Here is a 15,984-nt window from a genome sequence, read left to right on the forward strand (position 1 = left end):
GGGGGGAAAATCTATAAAGGGTATACAAATCGGTATGGGATAGCCCAATGTGCCTTCCAAAAGGTATATCTTAAAATTTAACATTTACCTATTAATGCGCTAAGCATTGTGCTACAGAGTTAACTGTGATATGGGGGAAACATTCTTGAACTTGGAATGGGAAAAATCGTTTCAAACCGTTTATTTGCTATATCATTACGGGTAATTTAACCTGAGTCTCATTTTCTTATTTATAAAACGCGGACGATAATGTTTATCTCACAAGGTTGTTAGGGATTAGAAAGAGCTTAGGTCAATGGGACAGCACTGAAGGTCTTCAGCGAACAGCCAAGAGAGTGCATGTCAAGGCCAATGATAAATCCAGCGAGGAAGATAAGACGCGTAGACACACGGCGGAAGGTCGGGCGTGCGGGCGTCACTACAGAAGTATCAGAAAGTGCTACGGAGCGCGGAGGAAGGAGGAGTCGCACTTGGGCGGTCGGGGAAGGTGCTTAGAGGAGTCAGGCTGTTGCAGAAAGACGCCCCCGCTCCTCCGGCCGCGCACCCGGGCCGCGTTCCCGCAGCCCTGCGCCCCAGCCCGCCCCCAGCCCGCCGCCTTCGCCCCAGCCTGGAAGCGCACCGCACGCCAGCCTTGCTGGCCTCGCGCGGGCACCTCGAGCCTGGGCGTGCGGGCTCGCACGGCGGCGGCCGCGGACCGCGGCGCTCACTGCCCGCACCCCCCCCCCCCGCCCCAGCTCCCTGCCGATTTTAAGCCGAGGCACGCAGCGGTAGCGGAGACAGCTCCCAAGTTCCTAGCCTCCGTTCACCCACTCTCCCCGCAAGCGCGGCCATCCTCAGCCTCCCAGCTGGTGCTCGCGCCCCCCGCAGGGGCAGCCAGCAGGCCTCGGACTGCAGCGGAGCTCGGCTGCGGGCCCCCGCGCCCCAGCTCTTCGGGAACCCGGCGGCCGGCGTTCGCGTGCTCGCTCATCGATTGGCACTGCCTTACTCCTGGGGCTCCAGGCGCGGAGGACCCGGCCCCGAGACTGGGAAAGCCCTGCGGAGCGCGGGGCGGGCACCAAGGCAGGCGGGCCAGGTGATCGCCGATCGCACGGATGAGCGCGGGTCCCGGCTCGCGCTCCGTCTGGCGGGTGGCGGCGCCGGCCAGCCTGTGCGGCGCGAGGCCGGAGTCGCGCTTCCGCCGCCCCCTCGCCTCGCGCCTGGGCGCGCTCGGCCTCCCCCTGTCCCCGGGAGGGCCGCCCCGCGTAGGGCTCTCGCGCCGCCCGGGGTGGGAGCCGGCGCGCTGCTGAGGGAGGGCCCGAGGGAGGGAGCGCGGGCGGCGGCGGCGGCGGCGGCGGCCCCTCCCCTCCCCCTCCCGCCGCCGCGGAGCGCGCAGGGAGCAGCCGGGGGCTCGGTGGCGGCGGCGTCTGGCCCCGGCTCCTCCTCCTCCTCCATCTCCTCCTCGCTCCCTCCATCTGCCGTGGTTATGGCCCGTCGCTGGAGCACAAAAGCGTCTCCGCGGTGGAGGTCTGCGTTGGTCTTGCTTTTCCTCTCCGGAGCGTACGGTGAGTGTCCGCGTCCCTGCGCCCCGCTGACCGAACAAAGCTGGGGCGACCCTGGGCCCCGAGGCCTCCAGGACGGGGAGAGCCCCCGGCCGCCGGCGGGACAAAGAGCCGGCGAGGGGTGGACGTGCCGGGGGTGCCCCCCGCGCAGATGCTTTCGCCCGCTGCCCGCCTCCAGCCCTCGGGGCTGCGCGAGAGGGCTCTGGGCGTCCCGGCGGAGGGAGTCCGGCGCGGGCGGGGGCGCGGGCGGGGGCGCGGGCGGGGGCGGACGCGGACTGCCCGACCCGGGCCCCACCGCCCCGTGCACGGTCCTCGCACACACAGATGTGGGACTACGAGGAGGGGGCGGGGGTCGCCCTCGCCGCGGTCGGGACGGACCTGCCACCCCCGACCCTCCCGGGGTCAGGAAGTTCTCTCCCCAGCGAAATTCCCGCCGTGCCAACCCCCCATCCTCCCCACTCCCTGCGAAAGCCGCCTGCTGCTCTCTTCCCACTGGGAGGCCGAGGCTCTGCCGGCCCGGGCGTGCTGGATCCCGTCCCTTCCCCAGAAGCAGCGCGCGGGAGGAGGCCAGAAAATAGTTTCCAGCCCCACCTCAGACTCTCCCTTAGGGTGTACATGTCTGCCCTGACTCCTGGTTCATTTGTCATTCCATCCATCATTGGCCGCTAATGTTGTCACTGTTGCTTCATTCCAGTCTGTGGATTGCGTTGCACATACTCCTTTGAGGCTAAGGGAAAGCTGAAGCCTGTGTGAAGACTAAGCTTTATGTTACATCAGAGTCTGAACTAGAGCTAAATGGAATTAATTAGAAAGAGCTTTCATTGCTCGAGACTGGAGCTCCACTTCTGGCTTCATCGTTCTTAGTTTATCAGGGAAACGCATTGAAAAGGTGTTTCGGGGAACACGGTGAACCTTTACTCCTTAGAATGGCGTTTTTTAATTTCTTCAGGAGGAAGTAATGAGAAGCTATCATTCTTTGGTAAATTTCACTTACAAAACGTCCAAGTCGCCTGCCACAAACACTCATTCCACTGACGGTGTGGTGATGGAGTTAAGGCAACATGTAATTCACCAGCAAGTACTTACCTCTTTTGAAAGCATTTATCTGTGGAGTTGAACGATGGTTACTTTTAAGACCTGAGAAATCACAGTAAATGAACTTAATGAACATAACATTTACGGACAACCAAAAAATAGTTTTTCAGTGTGATTTAAAATGTATTGCTTGCCACCTGACCCGATTAACGTATTATTCATTTTGTTTGGGGTGGAGAAAGGTGTGATCCACATTCGATGTGGTAATTGCCTGTGGTGTGTTTCTGTGTGATCAGAAAACCCTGTGCATGACTTTTGTGTGTCAGTTGCATCAAGTCGTTGTGATGATCCCTACTTGCCTGATGACTTGTGGGTTTGGGTCTACACCAGAGATCAATAAGCTATTTTGTTGTTTATTCTAGCCTGAAGGTGGGTATAGTTCTGCTCTAGGTTTGGTGTAATCGCTCAGAAGAAAGAAGAAAGCAGAAAGGCATCTTTAATCTAGGGTGATTAGAAGTGTCCTGCTTTGTCCTCTACTATAGTCAGAATTTAATCTTAGTGTGATGTCTGATCAGAATGGATAAATAAATGAGCTCTTTTAGCTCTTTCATTAAAACCTGTGTCATTAGTGTTTGAACTAGAAGTCTTTTTGCCTCCAGGGATAAGAGGCTGTGAACCCTGTAATTTGTCTTGGTACATTCTTTTGTACTTGTACACAAAACGACTTTCTGGTAGGTGCTTATCAAAGATTTATCTTTTTGGAATTTGTGTTCAGTGAGGAATTGTTAGTAGGCAAAGAATGAAACTCCTTTTCCAACAGTGTGGGACCATGTTATAAAACTAGCAAGTAATTGTGCCAGCGTTGATGTCTCAAACCACAGCAAGTTTCAAAGTATAAGAAAAAAGGAGGTAGTGAGCCAGGCAGAACATTAAACTATGTGAGCAGAGATTAAATGGTACCCTTCACCCTGCAACTGGGGAAATTCTCTTTATAGCTGCACTTTTGTCCTCTTCTGTCTCTCCAGCCATATGTGGGTTTATATGAGGGGGGGGGGAAGCTTTAACAATAATACTAATACGGGGGGATGTGCTTCTATAACAGTAGTGGGGTTTGTTTAACTTGAATATGCACTAGTTGTGAGGAATAGTGGATGCGTCCAGAGAAATATCCATCACTGCAGGTCTTTAGAACAGATATGATCTGTGATTTAAGAGACTGTCCCTTCCTTATGCATCAAAAAGTGTTTTGTTTTTTAAAGATTTATTTATTTATTTATTTATTCATTCATTCATTCATTCATTCATTCATTCATTCATGACAGAGAGAGAGTGAGGCAGAGACAGACACAGGCAGAGAGAGAAGAAACAGGCTCCATGCAGGGAGCCCGATGTGGGACTCAATCCTGGGCCTCTGGGATCACTCCCTGGCCGAAGGCAGACCTTCAACTGCTGAGCCACCCAGGTGTCCCTGTTATTTTTTTTTTTTAAGTGGCTTCAAAAATAATTATAAATCCTTCTTAAAACAACTGAGTGTTCAGGGTCTCCTAGGTGGCTTAGTCAGTTAAGCTTCAGACTCTTGATTTCAGCTCAGGTTATGATCTCAGTGTTGGGGCATCAAGCCTCACGTTGTGGTCTGTGCTCAGGGAAGAGTCTGCTTGTCCCTCTCCTTCTGCCCCCCCAAACCCCCACCCTACCCCACCCCACCCCACCCTGGCCACCACCCAGGCTTGGACATGGGTTCCTGTGTGCACATGCATGCGCTCTCCCTCTCTCTCTGTCTCAAATAAATTAAATTAAAAAACAACAACTGAGTGTTCATAGTAACCCTTAGCATAGACTGTGGAAAAAAACAGGTTGGCCAATATTTAGGCAGTTGTAATTCTAAGTCTTCACAGAATGACTCTTATCCATTAATGGCAATATTAAATGGCTCCAAGTTGCATCTTGAATCTTTGAAACACTTCATACATCTTTTTAAAAGATTCTGTTTATTTTGGTGTTTATTTTCTTCATATGGCCATTTTAGTGGTCTATGTATGTGACTATTAAATTTGAGCATTTTAGCCGAATAGTGTGACTTACACTTCCATGTTACTTTTCTGAATGTTAAAGCTTTATTTGAAACGCTAAATTGTGATAGGAAATATAGTTAATGTTTTCTAGAAGTAGTTATTTAAAAACCAATAATTATTGGGCAGCCCCCGTGGCGCAGCGGTTTAGCGCCGCCTGCAGCCTGGGGTGTGATCCTGGAGACCTGGGATCGAGTCCCACGTCAGGCTCCCTGCATGGAGCCTGCTTCTCCCTCTGCCTGTGTCTCTGCCTCTCTCTCTCTCTCTCTCTGTCTGTCTCAGTCTCTGTCTCAGTCTCTGTCTCTATGAATAAGATAAAAAATCTTACAAACAAAAAAAATAAAAAACCAATAATTATCTTTAGAGAGCTGCTGTATCTTAGCTATTGTAACTATTGCCTAAGAGTTAGAAAGTAAAAGTTGACCTCTGCTTCTGGAAGTTTGAAGGGATAAAAACATTAGTGGGAGCGACTGTGAGCTTTGCTGGGCATTGTTTTAGGCGTACTATAAGAGAAGGTGTTTCTTCAGATCTCACATAAAGATGTCTGGCTTTTGCAAGTGCATGGAGGTTTCCAAAACTGTCTCCTAGTCAACAGAAGCTGTTGGTTGGCTCATCTCCCAAGCCATAATTTGGTAATCGTAATGGTTCCATTGCTTTATCTTTTTCCACTTCTGTTTGTGTCCCAGATCACTGCTTTCTAACTTTTTTTTTTTTTAACTGAAACCCAACCTTAAAATACATTTTATATTACTCCCTGTATACAGGACAAAACAAAGATTGTGAAATAATACTCTTACTACTTGTGATGCACTCCAACATGTTATCTTCTGTTTATCCCCCATTCTCTCACCCTTCCTTTCTTCGTTTGCTGGTTGGACTCATTAATTTTGGACCTAGATTGAAATTCTTAGTTTGAAAAATACAGCCCTAGATGAGACCTTAACATGTAATTTCAAATGTTTGTGATATTTGTAGATCATTTTACAGTAGCCTTGGAGAGTTGCAGATGGTTAGTTTCTGGCTACTTACTGCCAGAGCATTTGATAGCAGTAAGAACTCTTCCTGGCATCCACTGACTGTCCTGTGATAAAATTCTTCTTTAAACTGGTTTTCAGCTAATTATAGTCAAAAGTCTTTGCTATACACAGTACTGTTCTAGAGGTTGTAGTAACATAAAATATTCTCTTTATCCTTGCATTTTATATATAATGGGTAAGTATTTTCTCATGAATTTTATGGAACACTCAGTAGCATTTTATAAATTTCCAGTTTAAGGATAGACTAGAAGTTCCAATTTTAGAAAGGTTGTAGAAATAACTGGAACATGAGAAAAAAAATCTAAACCAGATTCCAATTACTTCTAAAAAAAAGTCAAGCTTGATTACATAAAATATGTTGAATAAAACTGAATTAATTGCTTAACATAAACCCTTCCTTGGGTTTAGAATCTAAATTATCCTGGGGAGAATATGAAGGTACACAGCACATTCCATAAAATTCTAAATGGTTATCAGACCATTTAGACCATCAGTATTTAAATGACTACTTTGTGAGGCTAGCCATATTCTAAGAATATGGAAGAGAGGGATCCCTGGGTGGCGCAGTGGTTTAACGCCTGCCTTTGGCTCAGGGCGCGATCCTAGAGACCCGGGATCGAATCCCACGTCGGGCTCCCGGTGCATGGAGCCTGCTTCTCCCTCTGCCTATGTCTCTGCCTCTCTCTCTCTCTCACTCTCTCTCTGTGTGACTATCATAAATAAATAAAAATTAAAAAAAAAAAAGAATATGGAAGAGATTTGAATGATATATGGTAAATGATTTAGAAGATTCCTAGAAAGTAAAATCTCTGACAAAAACATAAAAGTGATGTCAGGCTGAAAAGTGAGCAGCAGTTAGAGAATGGAAAGAAAAGACTTGACTTTTGTGGTTAGACGATTTAAAGCTTATCAAGAGGGATCCCTGGGTGGCGCAGCGGTTTGGCGCCTGCCTTTGGCCCAGGGCGCGATCCTGGAGACCCGGGATCGAATCCCACGTCGGGCTCCCGGTGCATGGAGCCTGCTTCTCCCTCTGCCTGTGTCTCTGCCTCTCTCTCTCTCACTGTGTGCCTATCATAAATAAAAAAAAAATAAAAATAAAAAAAATAAAGCTTATCAAGAAATTAAGGGAACAGTGAAACCTTTTTGTGTTTCTGATCTGAGGTGTTTTTGTAGTTGAGATTTTTTTCTTTTTTTTTCTTTTTTTTTCTTACCTTTTATCAATGCCATATGGTTTAAAGAATGAAAAGTAAAAATGAGGTAAGTAAATATAGGTGAGATTTATATAGATTTAAGCAAATAGAAAATTTTTTTTATTTCATAATGGGTTTAGGCTTTTTCTTGCTGCAAGTCTTTATAGGTAAATGAAGATTGTTCTAAACTTGGGAATTGAAGTTGAGTTAATCTCTAATTTCTAAAGTTACCTTTCCCTCCAGTTTCTTCTCTTTTTCTCCTTACTCTCCCCACCCCCACTGGTTTTGGGAGGAGTAAGTGACAGATGTACACTACTTATTCCCATTTTCTAAAGCATAGGATTAGATCCTGTAAATACAAGTTACTAATCTGTCTGTTCAAATACATGTCATCAGTGTTTTTATGTATATGTGACAATAGGTTCGTGTATAGACCTATCCCTTTATTTTTAGTTTCAGTACTGAATTGGGTTAAAGAATTCTCACTGTTGGAGCTATAGAAGGAAGGGAAGGAGACTAACATTTATTATATTAAGTTTGTAACATTTATTAAATTAAGTTCAGATACTGTGCTTGGTCTTTATTCATTGCCATTTAATCTTCAGTAGGTCTCATTTAGTAATCCTATAAGGTATTGGTCTCTTTTCTATGGAAGAGAAAATTGAAGCCCAGAAAGGTTGTGGCTTATCTAAAATCAAACCACTAGGAAGTAGTAGACTACGCCAGATTGCAGCCTCATCCTGTCTCTTCACTCATCATTCAGTTAGCAAGTGTTCATTGAGCACTTGCTTTTATCTGGTACTATGTAAGACATGACAGCCTGATGAACATAGTTTCTGCTCTCATAAGGTTGATAGTCTAGTAAATAAGCTATAATATGAAACTCATAAGGGGCAGAGATAGTAATAGACACAGTGTAATTAGAAGAAAACTTCTTTGTCTAGTTGTTTGTGAGACCTCAAGGATGGCTGACCATATTATTATTGGGAAAAGAGCCTTGTACTTGGGAAATACCTGTGAAAGACCCAGAATCAGGAAAGTGCTGATGTGGAAGAACTGGTGTCACAGGTACATGAATAAAAGCAATGTACTGGAGCACAGTGATCATAAGGGAGAGTGGCAAGGTGAGCTTAGAATCAGGCAGGAACTCAGGGCTTTGGAAACCATGGTAAAGATTTTGGGTTACTTAAGTGTAACTATAGAAAAGGTTTAAGTGGACATAATATGATTTATGGTTTTAAAAACAGTCACTTTTGTCCACAGTGTGGAGGATTGTTGTGAAGTAGACAAGAATAGATACAGGATGATCAGGTTTTGCCTGTGCTCCCGGTGAGAGGCGCAGGATCTTGGACCAAGGTAGTAACAGTACTGATAGAAGAGTATGGATCGCCTTTTTGATAGGAAAGAAAGGGATACTTCTCTCTTGTCACAACAGAGGAGGAGGAAATATTGGTGCCAGTGTACTTAGGTCTTTAAGTTTCAGGGTGGGAAGACAGAGATTTCCTCTATGACATGGGATCAGATGAGAGTGAATGGGAGAAAAAGTTGAGGGTGATTGGTTTCCGCAATTCAGTAGAGGAGGTTAGACCCTTAGGAAATTTCTGTTATTTAATCTAGAAAAGAAAAGGCTAAGAACACACAACGCAAGAAGGGATATTGTGGTGAACAGCTGTACAACACATGGCAAGAAGGAATGAGGATTTCAGTTATAAGGGGAGAGGCTTAACAAATGTCCTGCGGAGAACTCAGTTCTAAGGACTATCATTGTTGTCAATGAAATAAGTTATAGAACATAACTTTCTACAGTGTTTTAAGAGTATTTGAGGCAAGAAGCAAAGTGTAGGATAAAAGTTATATTTAAAGACCTTTTTGCCCAAGTTAAATGCTTTATATTAAGTGGTCAATTAAAGATTGCTTTGTATCTTAGAAGAGGCAAGGATGTATTGGTAGATTAGAGAATGTCAGAAATTTGGGGGGAAAGTCACCTTTTAATTTTTATTCCCCTGGATTGTTTATTTATGGAAGATACAACTTTAGAAGATCCTGAAACCTCAAAATAAATGAAGCTGACAGAATAGTTTTCTGGTTGACTCTAGTATTCAATAACTCAGTGCTCTACTAGGATCAGTTTGGTGAGAAGTGAAATTGCTCTACACTTATGTTCATACCGCTGAATGAGAGTAACTTGTTATCTACCCTTAATTCACTTACATTTCCATTTTTAGAGAAATAGGGAATGGTGCTAATCTTTTAACATTGAATTGATTAAATGGAGCACAGTACCATGTTTAGTAGTTGGGATTTGCCTTTTAAACGTAAGTAAGAAAGTAAGCCCTTTCTTATCTGACTTAATTTCACTAATTATTAAAGCATCATTTAGGTTTTACGTTAATAAGTTGGAGAAAAGATGAATCTTTGGATTGAGTATATTCTGAAATAGAATTCAATTTCTTGAAATTATTAATGCCTGTTCTACTGACACTAGAGCTTTTTACCAAGACTTAGAATACAGAACACCTTTACTAAGAAATGCTTTGCTTGAATTCTGAGTATCCATGGGGTAAGTATAGCAGAAACTGAAATTGAGAACAGTGATTTTCCTAAGGTTCATATCTCTCTATTGCAGTTCTCTCTTTCTATAGAGACCCATTGTTTTTTTGTCTACATTATTTTAACAGCTCCCAACTAATCTTGACTCTAGTCTTGTTCAGATTCAGTCATATACATAGAAGCAGCCAGAGTGGCTTTTCTAAAGTACAGATATCATTATGTAATTTTCTTGCTTAAAACTCAACAGTAGTTTCCTGTTCCTAAAATACAGGCATAACTCACTAGGCCCTCTATGATCAAACTAGTTTTTCCTTTCTTGTCTCTTGTTACTTCTCCTCATCATTCCCATACCCTCCACCATATTTCTGCCATTCTAAACATATTTCTCTTGTCTCCTGGCCTTTGCATACTCTGTGCCCTGCCCTCTCTCTGCCTGGCTTTACCTTCCTTCTTTTTTTTTTTTTCCTTAAGATTTTTATTTATTTATTAGAGACAGAGAGAGAGAGAGAGAGGCAGAGACACAGGCAGAGGGAGAAGCAGGCTCCATGCAGGGAGCCCGACATGGAACTCCATCCCGGGTCTCCAGGATCCTGCTCTGGGCTGAAGGTGGTGCTAAACCACTGAGCCACCGGGGCTGCCTTACCTTCCTTCTTGTATCACTTTCTTCACTAGGCTAACTCTTGCCTGTCCTCTGGCCTGCCTTTGGATGTTACTCCTTTTGGGCAGTCTTCCTAAAAAGGTGCCCTTCTCAGGAGCATCTAAGACTTCTTATATACAGTATTGATATTGGCCTCTTTTACATCTATTTCCCCACGTAGCAGCACTGCCCAATAGATATATAATGTGAGCCTCAAATACAAGTCATATACATAGTTTTAAATTTTCTACTAGCCATATTTAAAAAAAAAGAGAGAGACATGTCATTAATGTCAGTATTTAACTGAACACTGTATATCTAAAATACTATCATTTTGACATGTAATCAATAGAAAATAATTACTGAAATATTCTGTAAAGTTTTTAATATTGAAGTCTTCAAAATCCAGTATAAATTTTATACCTATAGCCCATCTTAATAGACTAACCACATTTCAAATGGTTAATAGACACTTTGGAAAAAAGTCAGTGTCTGTTAAAGTCGAATGTAAACATGCCCTGTGATCTAGGAATTCTACTCCAAGGTATAAACTCAGGAAAAGTGAGTACATAATGTGTGCCAAAAGACATGTACAAGATTATTCATAGCATCCTTACTTGTTATAGTCCCAGGTGAAAAACAGCCCCTCTGTCCATCCCCAGTAGAATGGATGAGTTGATTATGGTGCATTAGCATAAGAGAAAACTGCACAGCAACAGTCCTCAAACTTTTAGATCTCAGGACTCCACACTTACATTTAAAACGACAAGAAGAAAGCTATTATGTGTGATCATAAATAGCATATATTAAATAAAAATATGTAAAATGACAACTATATTTTCCCAAACAAAAATTAGTGAGAAGCATGGTGTTGCTATGCATTTTTGTGATTTAATGTCTGGCTTAATAGGAGACACCTGATTTCTCGTGTCTGTCTCTGCAGTCAGTCTGTTGTGACATGTTTTGGTTGAAGTATAGGAAGAAATCTTGCCTCATATAAATGTGTTACTGTAAAGGGAGAAACATTTTAGTAGCCTTTTCAGGTAAATGTGAATATTCTTTGATGCTACACCAGACCTTGACAAGTAGTTTTTTAAGAAAAAAAAAAATTTAGTTGCAGCATGGAATCTGAAATCATAACTCAGTGAACTTTATTCTGTTAAACTCTGAAAGGGTCTTGGAGAGTCCCAGGAATCCAGTGACCACATTTTGAGAATAACTTGCTTATAAAGTAATGAAAAATAACCAACTACTGGTACCTGTAGCAGGGGTGGATTTCACATGTTGATCAAAAGAAGTCAGACACAAAATTTTAAGATACTATGTTGTTAGAACCTAAGAAGTTAGAATACAAGATTGAGTTGTTACCTATTGATGGGAAAGGGGGAGGTTGTCATTGACAGAACTGATTACCAGGGTAGCTTTTGGGCTGCTGGTCGTGTGCTACTTCTTGACCTAAGTGGTAGTTAACACAGATAATGGAGTTTTATCGCGATTGCTTATTGAACTGTAAACTTTCAATTAGTGTGTTTATGTATATGTCTCAATTAAAAGTTAAGTAATAAAAATTTTTAAAAATAGAACAGTGTTCGATAATGCTATCTATAGAAAGTTTTCTGATAATTTATATTCTCTCTAGTGCTTGGTTTTTTACTTTTGTTTTTTGTTTTTCCTTTGTGTTTGCTAATTAAAAACAGTTTTAAGGGGCGCCTGGGTGGCTCAGACAGTAAAGCGTTTGCCATGATCTTAGTTAGGGTCATGGGGCCTAGCCCTGCCTTGCGGCTCCCTGCTCATCAGGGAGTCTGCTTCTCCTTCTACCACTCCTTCTGCTTGTGCTCTCTTTCTCTCTCTCAAATAAATAAAGTATTAAAAAATAAAATAAAAAGTTTTAAAACTTTGTACTTTGAAAATTCTAAACATATTCAGAAGTAGAGAAACTAGTGGTAATTAACCTGGTAGACCCAATATCCATATTCAACAAATCATCATTATATGGCCAGCCTTGTTTTATTTAGACTTGTACTCAGTCCCTAAATACAAATGATTTTGAAGCAAATCCCAAACATCTAGTTTATTCATATTTTACTATGTATCTTTAAGATGTGAGGGCTTAAAAAAAAAAACTTGGTACCATTATCACACTTAAAACATTAACAATTCCTAATTATCATCAAATATCTAGCAATGTATATATGGCAGTGGTTGTCATATAAACAGGAATTTTTAAACACTGGATCAGGATCCAAATAAGGTCTATACTCTGCAATTGTTGATATCTATTACACCTTTAAGGGTTCTCTACCTCATTTTTCTTTTTCTTTTTTGTTAAGTGTGATATTTACTATAGGTTTCTGTTATTTTTAATCAAGTTAGAGATTTTCAGCTCCTGTATTAATAAGTTTTTGAGAATAGGTATTTAATTTTGTCACATAAGTTTTTTCATTTCCAAGATGATCATAAGATGTTTATGAGGGCTGGAGTATGCAAGTGAAACATACCTAGCATAATGCCAGATAAAACTTGAGTAAGTGAATTTCTTTATCCATGAATGGAGCAAATTACATTCATGTGATTCTTAATGTTGAACTATTTTTACATTTATATAATAGGCCGTAACAAGTTGGTAATGATGCAGTCTGCTGGAATACATTCAGTATTTTTTTTTTAGACTTTGTGTTCATATTTATGAGATCAATGCATAGTCCTAAATTTCTTCCTCCCTCCTCTCCTTTTCTTTCTCCTGTAAACTAACCTTCCCTCTCTCTACCCGATTTTCAGATCTAATCCCTAATCTTATAGATGTATTTGTAAACATTTTTGTTTTTGTTGATTTCAGTGGTCAGGAACAATGTAAAAGATTTCATTATTATGGTCCTTGTTATTTCAGTTTTTAAGATTAGGAGAGGAGAGTGTTTATGAACTGTATAATAGAAAAGGGATAGTTAAAAGATTTGTCCTGCTGACAGGAGAAAGGTTTCATTCCTTGTGTGGTTAAGCTTTGTTTCGCTTAGCAAGGTAATAGAGATGAGCCTGTAAGAAGTAGATCCCTTCTTATAAATGGTCCTTAAATAAGCCAATTAGATACCTTACCGGAGATGAATTCACATTTGAAGGATAGAGGGCAAAACAAAAGTTTTTTAGTTGCTGAAATTAAATTTATCAATTTTTTATTTATGAATTGCGCTTTTGGTGTCATTTCTAAAATACTTTATGTAATCCCATATCATGAAGATTTTCTCTTATTTTTTTTTAAAGTTTTATTTTTATGTTATACATTTACGTGTAAGATCCATTTTGAGGGGCATCTGCCTTAGGCTCACGTCATGATCCTGTGATTGAGCCCCATGTCGGGTTCCCTGCTCAGTGGGGAGTCTACATCTCCCTCTGCCCCTCCTCGTGCTCATGTTCTCTCTCTTTCTCTTTCAAATAAATAAGTAAAATCTTTTTTAAAAAATTCATTTTGAATGTATTTATTATAAGGTGCAAATTTTAAGAGGCTCCATTTTTGCAAATAAAAATCAGTTTCAACACCATTTGTTTAAAAGATTGTCCTTTTTTCCATTGAACTGGAAGATTAGGATTTGTACCTTTGTGAAAGATTAAGTGATCATATTTGCATGGGTTTGTTATGTTTTTTTAAAAATAACAGTTTGATACAATGAAGTCCAAACTTTTTAAGTGTATAATTCAGTTGTTTTTTTGTATGTTCACAGGGTTATCCCAACTATTATCATTATCTGATTCTAGAATATTTTCAAAACCATAAGGAAACCCTGTACATATTAACAGTCACCACCACTTTTCCCTCCCCTGCGTTTAGCAACCACTGATTAGCTTTAAGTCACTAAAGATTTGCCTATAATCTGGACATTTCATTTAACTGGAATCATATAATATGTAATCTTATATGTCTGACTTATTTCATCTAGTTTGTTTTTATGATTCATCCATGTTCTACCATGAATAAGTACTTCATTCCTTTTTACAGTCAAATGGTATTTCATTGATTGGATAAACCACGTTTTGTTTATCTACTCATCAGTTGACAAATATTTGAGTTTCCAGTTTTTAAGAATAATGTAGCTTTGAATATTTATGTACATGGTTTTTTGGTTTTGTGTTTTTTTTTTTTTTTTTGCATGGACATGTTTTCAGTTGTCTCAAGTATATGCATAGAGTAGCTGGGTCTTTTGGTAATTCTACATTTACCTTTCTGAGGAAATGCCATGCTGTTTTCCGAATGGTTGTGCAATTTTACCATCCTACCAGAAATGTATAAAAGAGTACCAGTTTCTCTACATCTTCACCAATGCTTGTTATTGACCATCTTTTTATTATTATAGGCATCCCTATAGGTATAAAGTGGTATCTTAATATGGTTTTGATTTGCATTTTTTTAATGAGTAGTAATATTGAGGTTTTTTTCATTATTGGCCATTTGTGGATGTATGTTCAAATCCTTTGCCATTTCTTAATTGGTTGAATTATCTTTTTATTGAGTTGTAAGAATTCTTTATATATTGTGGATATTAACCCCTTATCAGATATATGGGAAAATGATACATGAGAACGTACTGTTCTTTCTGTTCTATTTTGTGCATGTTTGAGATTTTACATAATAAAGCCAAAAATATATTAAAATATTCCCCAAATTAATTACATTACAGTTTACATCCCCATTCTTAATTATTTTGGTTTCTTACGTTTCCTTCTCCCTCTCCCTTTGCTTTTCTTTGTTCCATATTATTTTTCTTGGAGTCTCTAATTAGTTTGGTTTTTTAAATTTTGCTAAAGGGCTTCTTGAATTGTATTCTCTCTCCCCCTAGGAAACATGTATTGGTTGTGTGTGTGTGTGTGTGTGTGTGTGTGTGTATTTAGGTATACACAGCTGAAAATGTTTCTTTATTTTGTCTTTACACTTAAATAATGCCTTGCCTTGAGGAGGGCTTTCCAGATTTCGGTATTTTCTGTTCAGAATTCTATCTAGATTTACTTTATCATCTTGTAACTTTAGGTTGCCATTTTGATTCTCATTCCTTTGTTCCTTTGGAAGCTTGTAATAATTTCCTTTTGGAGTTTACAGTTTTCACCAGTATGTGTTTATGTATGTATCTTCAATCATTATTACTGTTTGGTGTTTGGTAGTCATTTTATCTGAACATATCTAGATGTGTATTGGAAAGATAGGTTTATACATATGTTGTATATGTTATGTATACGTACATATGTGTATTTTAACTCCATTATCAGATAAAGTCTCTACTTTTGGAACTCCTATTAAGTGAATATTATATATCTTGGCTTTGTTTTTTTATTTCTTAGAGTTTTATATCCTTATGTTTTTATTCTCGAATTTAAAGATTCTTCAGCGTAATCTTCTAAGTTATAATTGTCTACAATATAATTAATTGTCTATAATTTAGAATGATCTATGATTCTTCAGATAGTCTAAGTAATAATTGTCTGTTGTACAAAATATAAAGTATTTGTCTTTACAAATAATTTTACTTTTTTATAATGACAATTTTGGTTTTTTTTCAATTAGCTCTGGAACAGACATTTGTCTTTCCTACCTTTCCTGTGAATTCTCTTACTCTGTACTTGCCCTTTCCCCTACTCACATCCCTCCTCTGAGATTATAAAAACTGTGGGTCCTTTCCTCAGAAAATAATCCACGTAAGCACATTCACAGAGGATTTCGTATATGATATTGTGTGATTCCAAAATTCCTTAAGTCTCATTCATGACCCCTGCTAGTGCCATTTGTGAACTAGCTGCACTACCTCGGAACTTGTTAGAAATGCAGAGTCTCAGGCTACCCTAGATGCTGAATTAGAATCTCCATTTTAACAAGATTCACAGGTGATTTCTTTATTTTTTTTTAAAGATTTTTTATTTATTCATGATAGACATAGACATAGAGAGAGA

At 40.4% G+C, this 15,984-nt stretch overlaps 1 protein-coding gene across 2 annotated transcripts in view; it reads left to right on the forward strand.

Annotated features, from left to right (window-relative positions):
* The first annotated feature begins 1,123 nt into the window (after window positions 1-1,123).
* The window catches only part of LRP12 (LDL receptor related protein 12), a 72,924-nt gene continuing 58,063 nt past the window's right edge, over window positions 1,124-15,984 (forward strand). The window contains exon 1 of one of the 2 annotated variants that reach the window (XM_041769321.1): window positions 1,124-1,541. In XM_041769321.1, coding sequence (XP_041625255.1) covers window positions 1,463-1,541 — 79 coding nt within the window. In that variant the 5' untranslated portion in view covers window positions 1,124-1,462. The remainder of the gene's footprint in view (window positions 1,542-15,984) is intronic. The other variant, XM_041769322.1, reaches the window with a different exon arrangement.

The sequence above is a fragment of the Vulpes lagopus genome, chromosome 9 (genome assembly GCF_018345385.1).
Source record: "Vulpes lagopus strain Blue_001 chromosome 9, ASM1834538v1, whole genome shotgun sequence".
Taxonomy (NCBI): Eukaryota; Metazoa; Chordata; class Mammalia; order Carnivora; family Canidae; genus Vulpes; species Vulpes lagopus.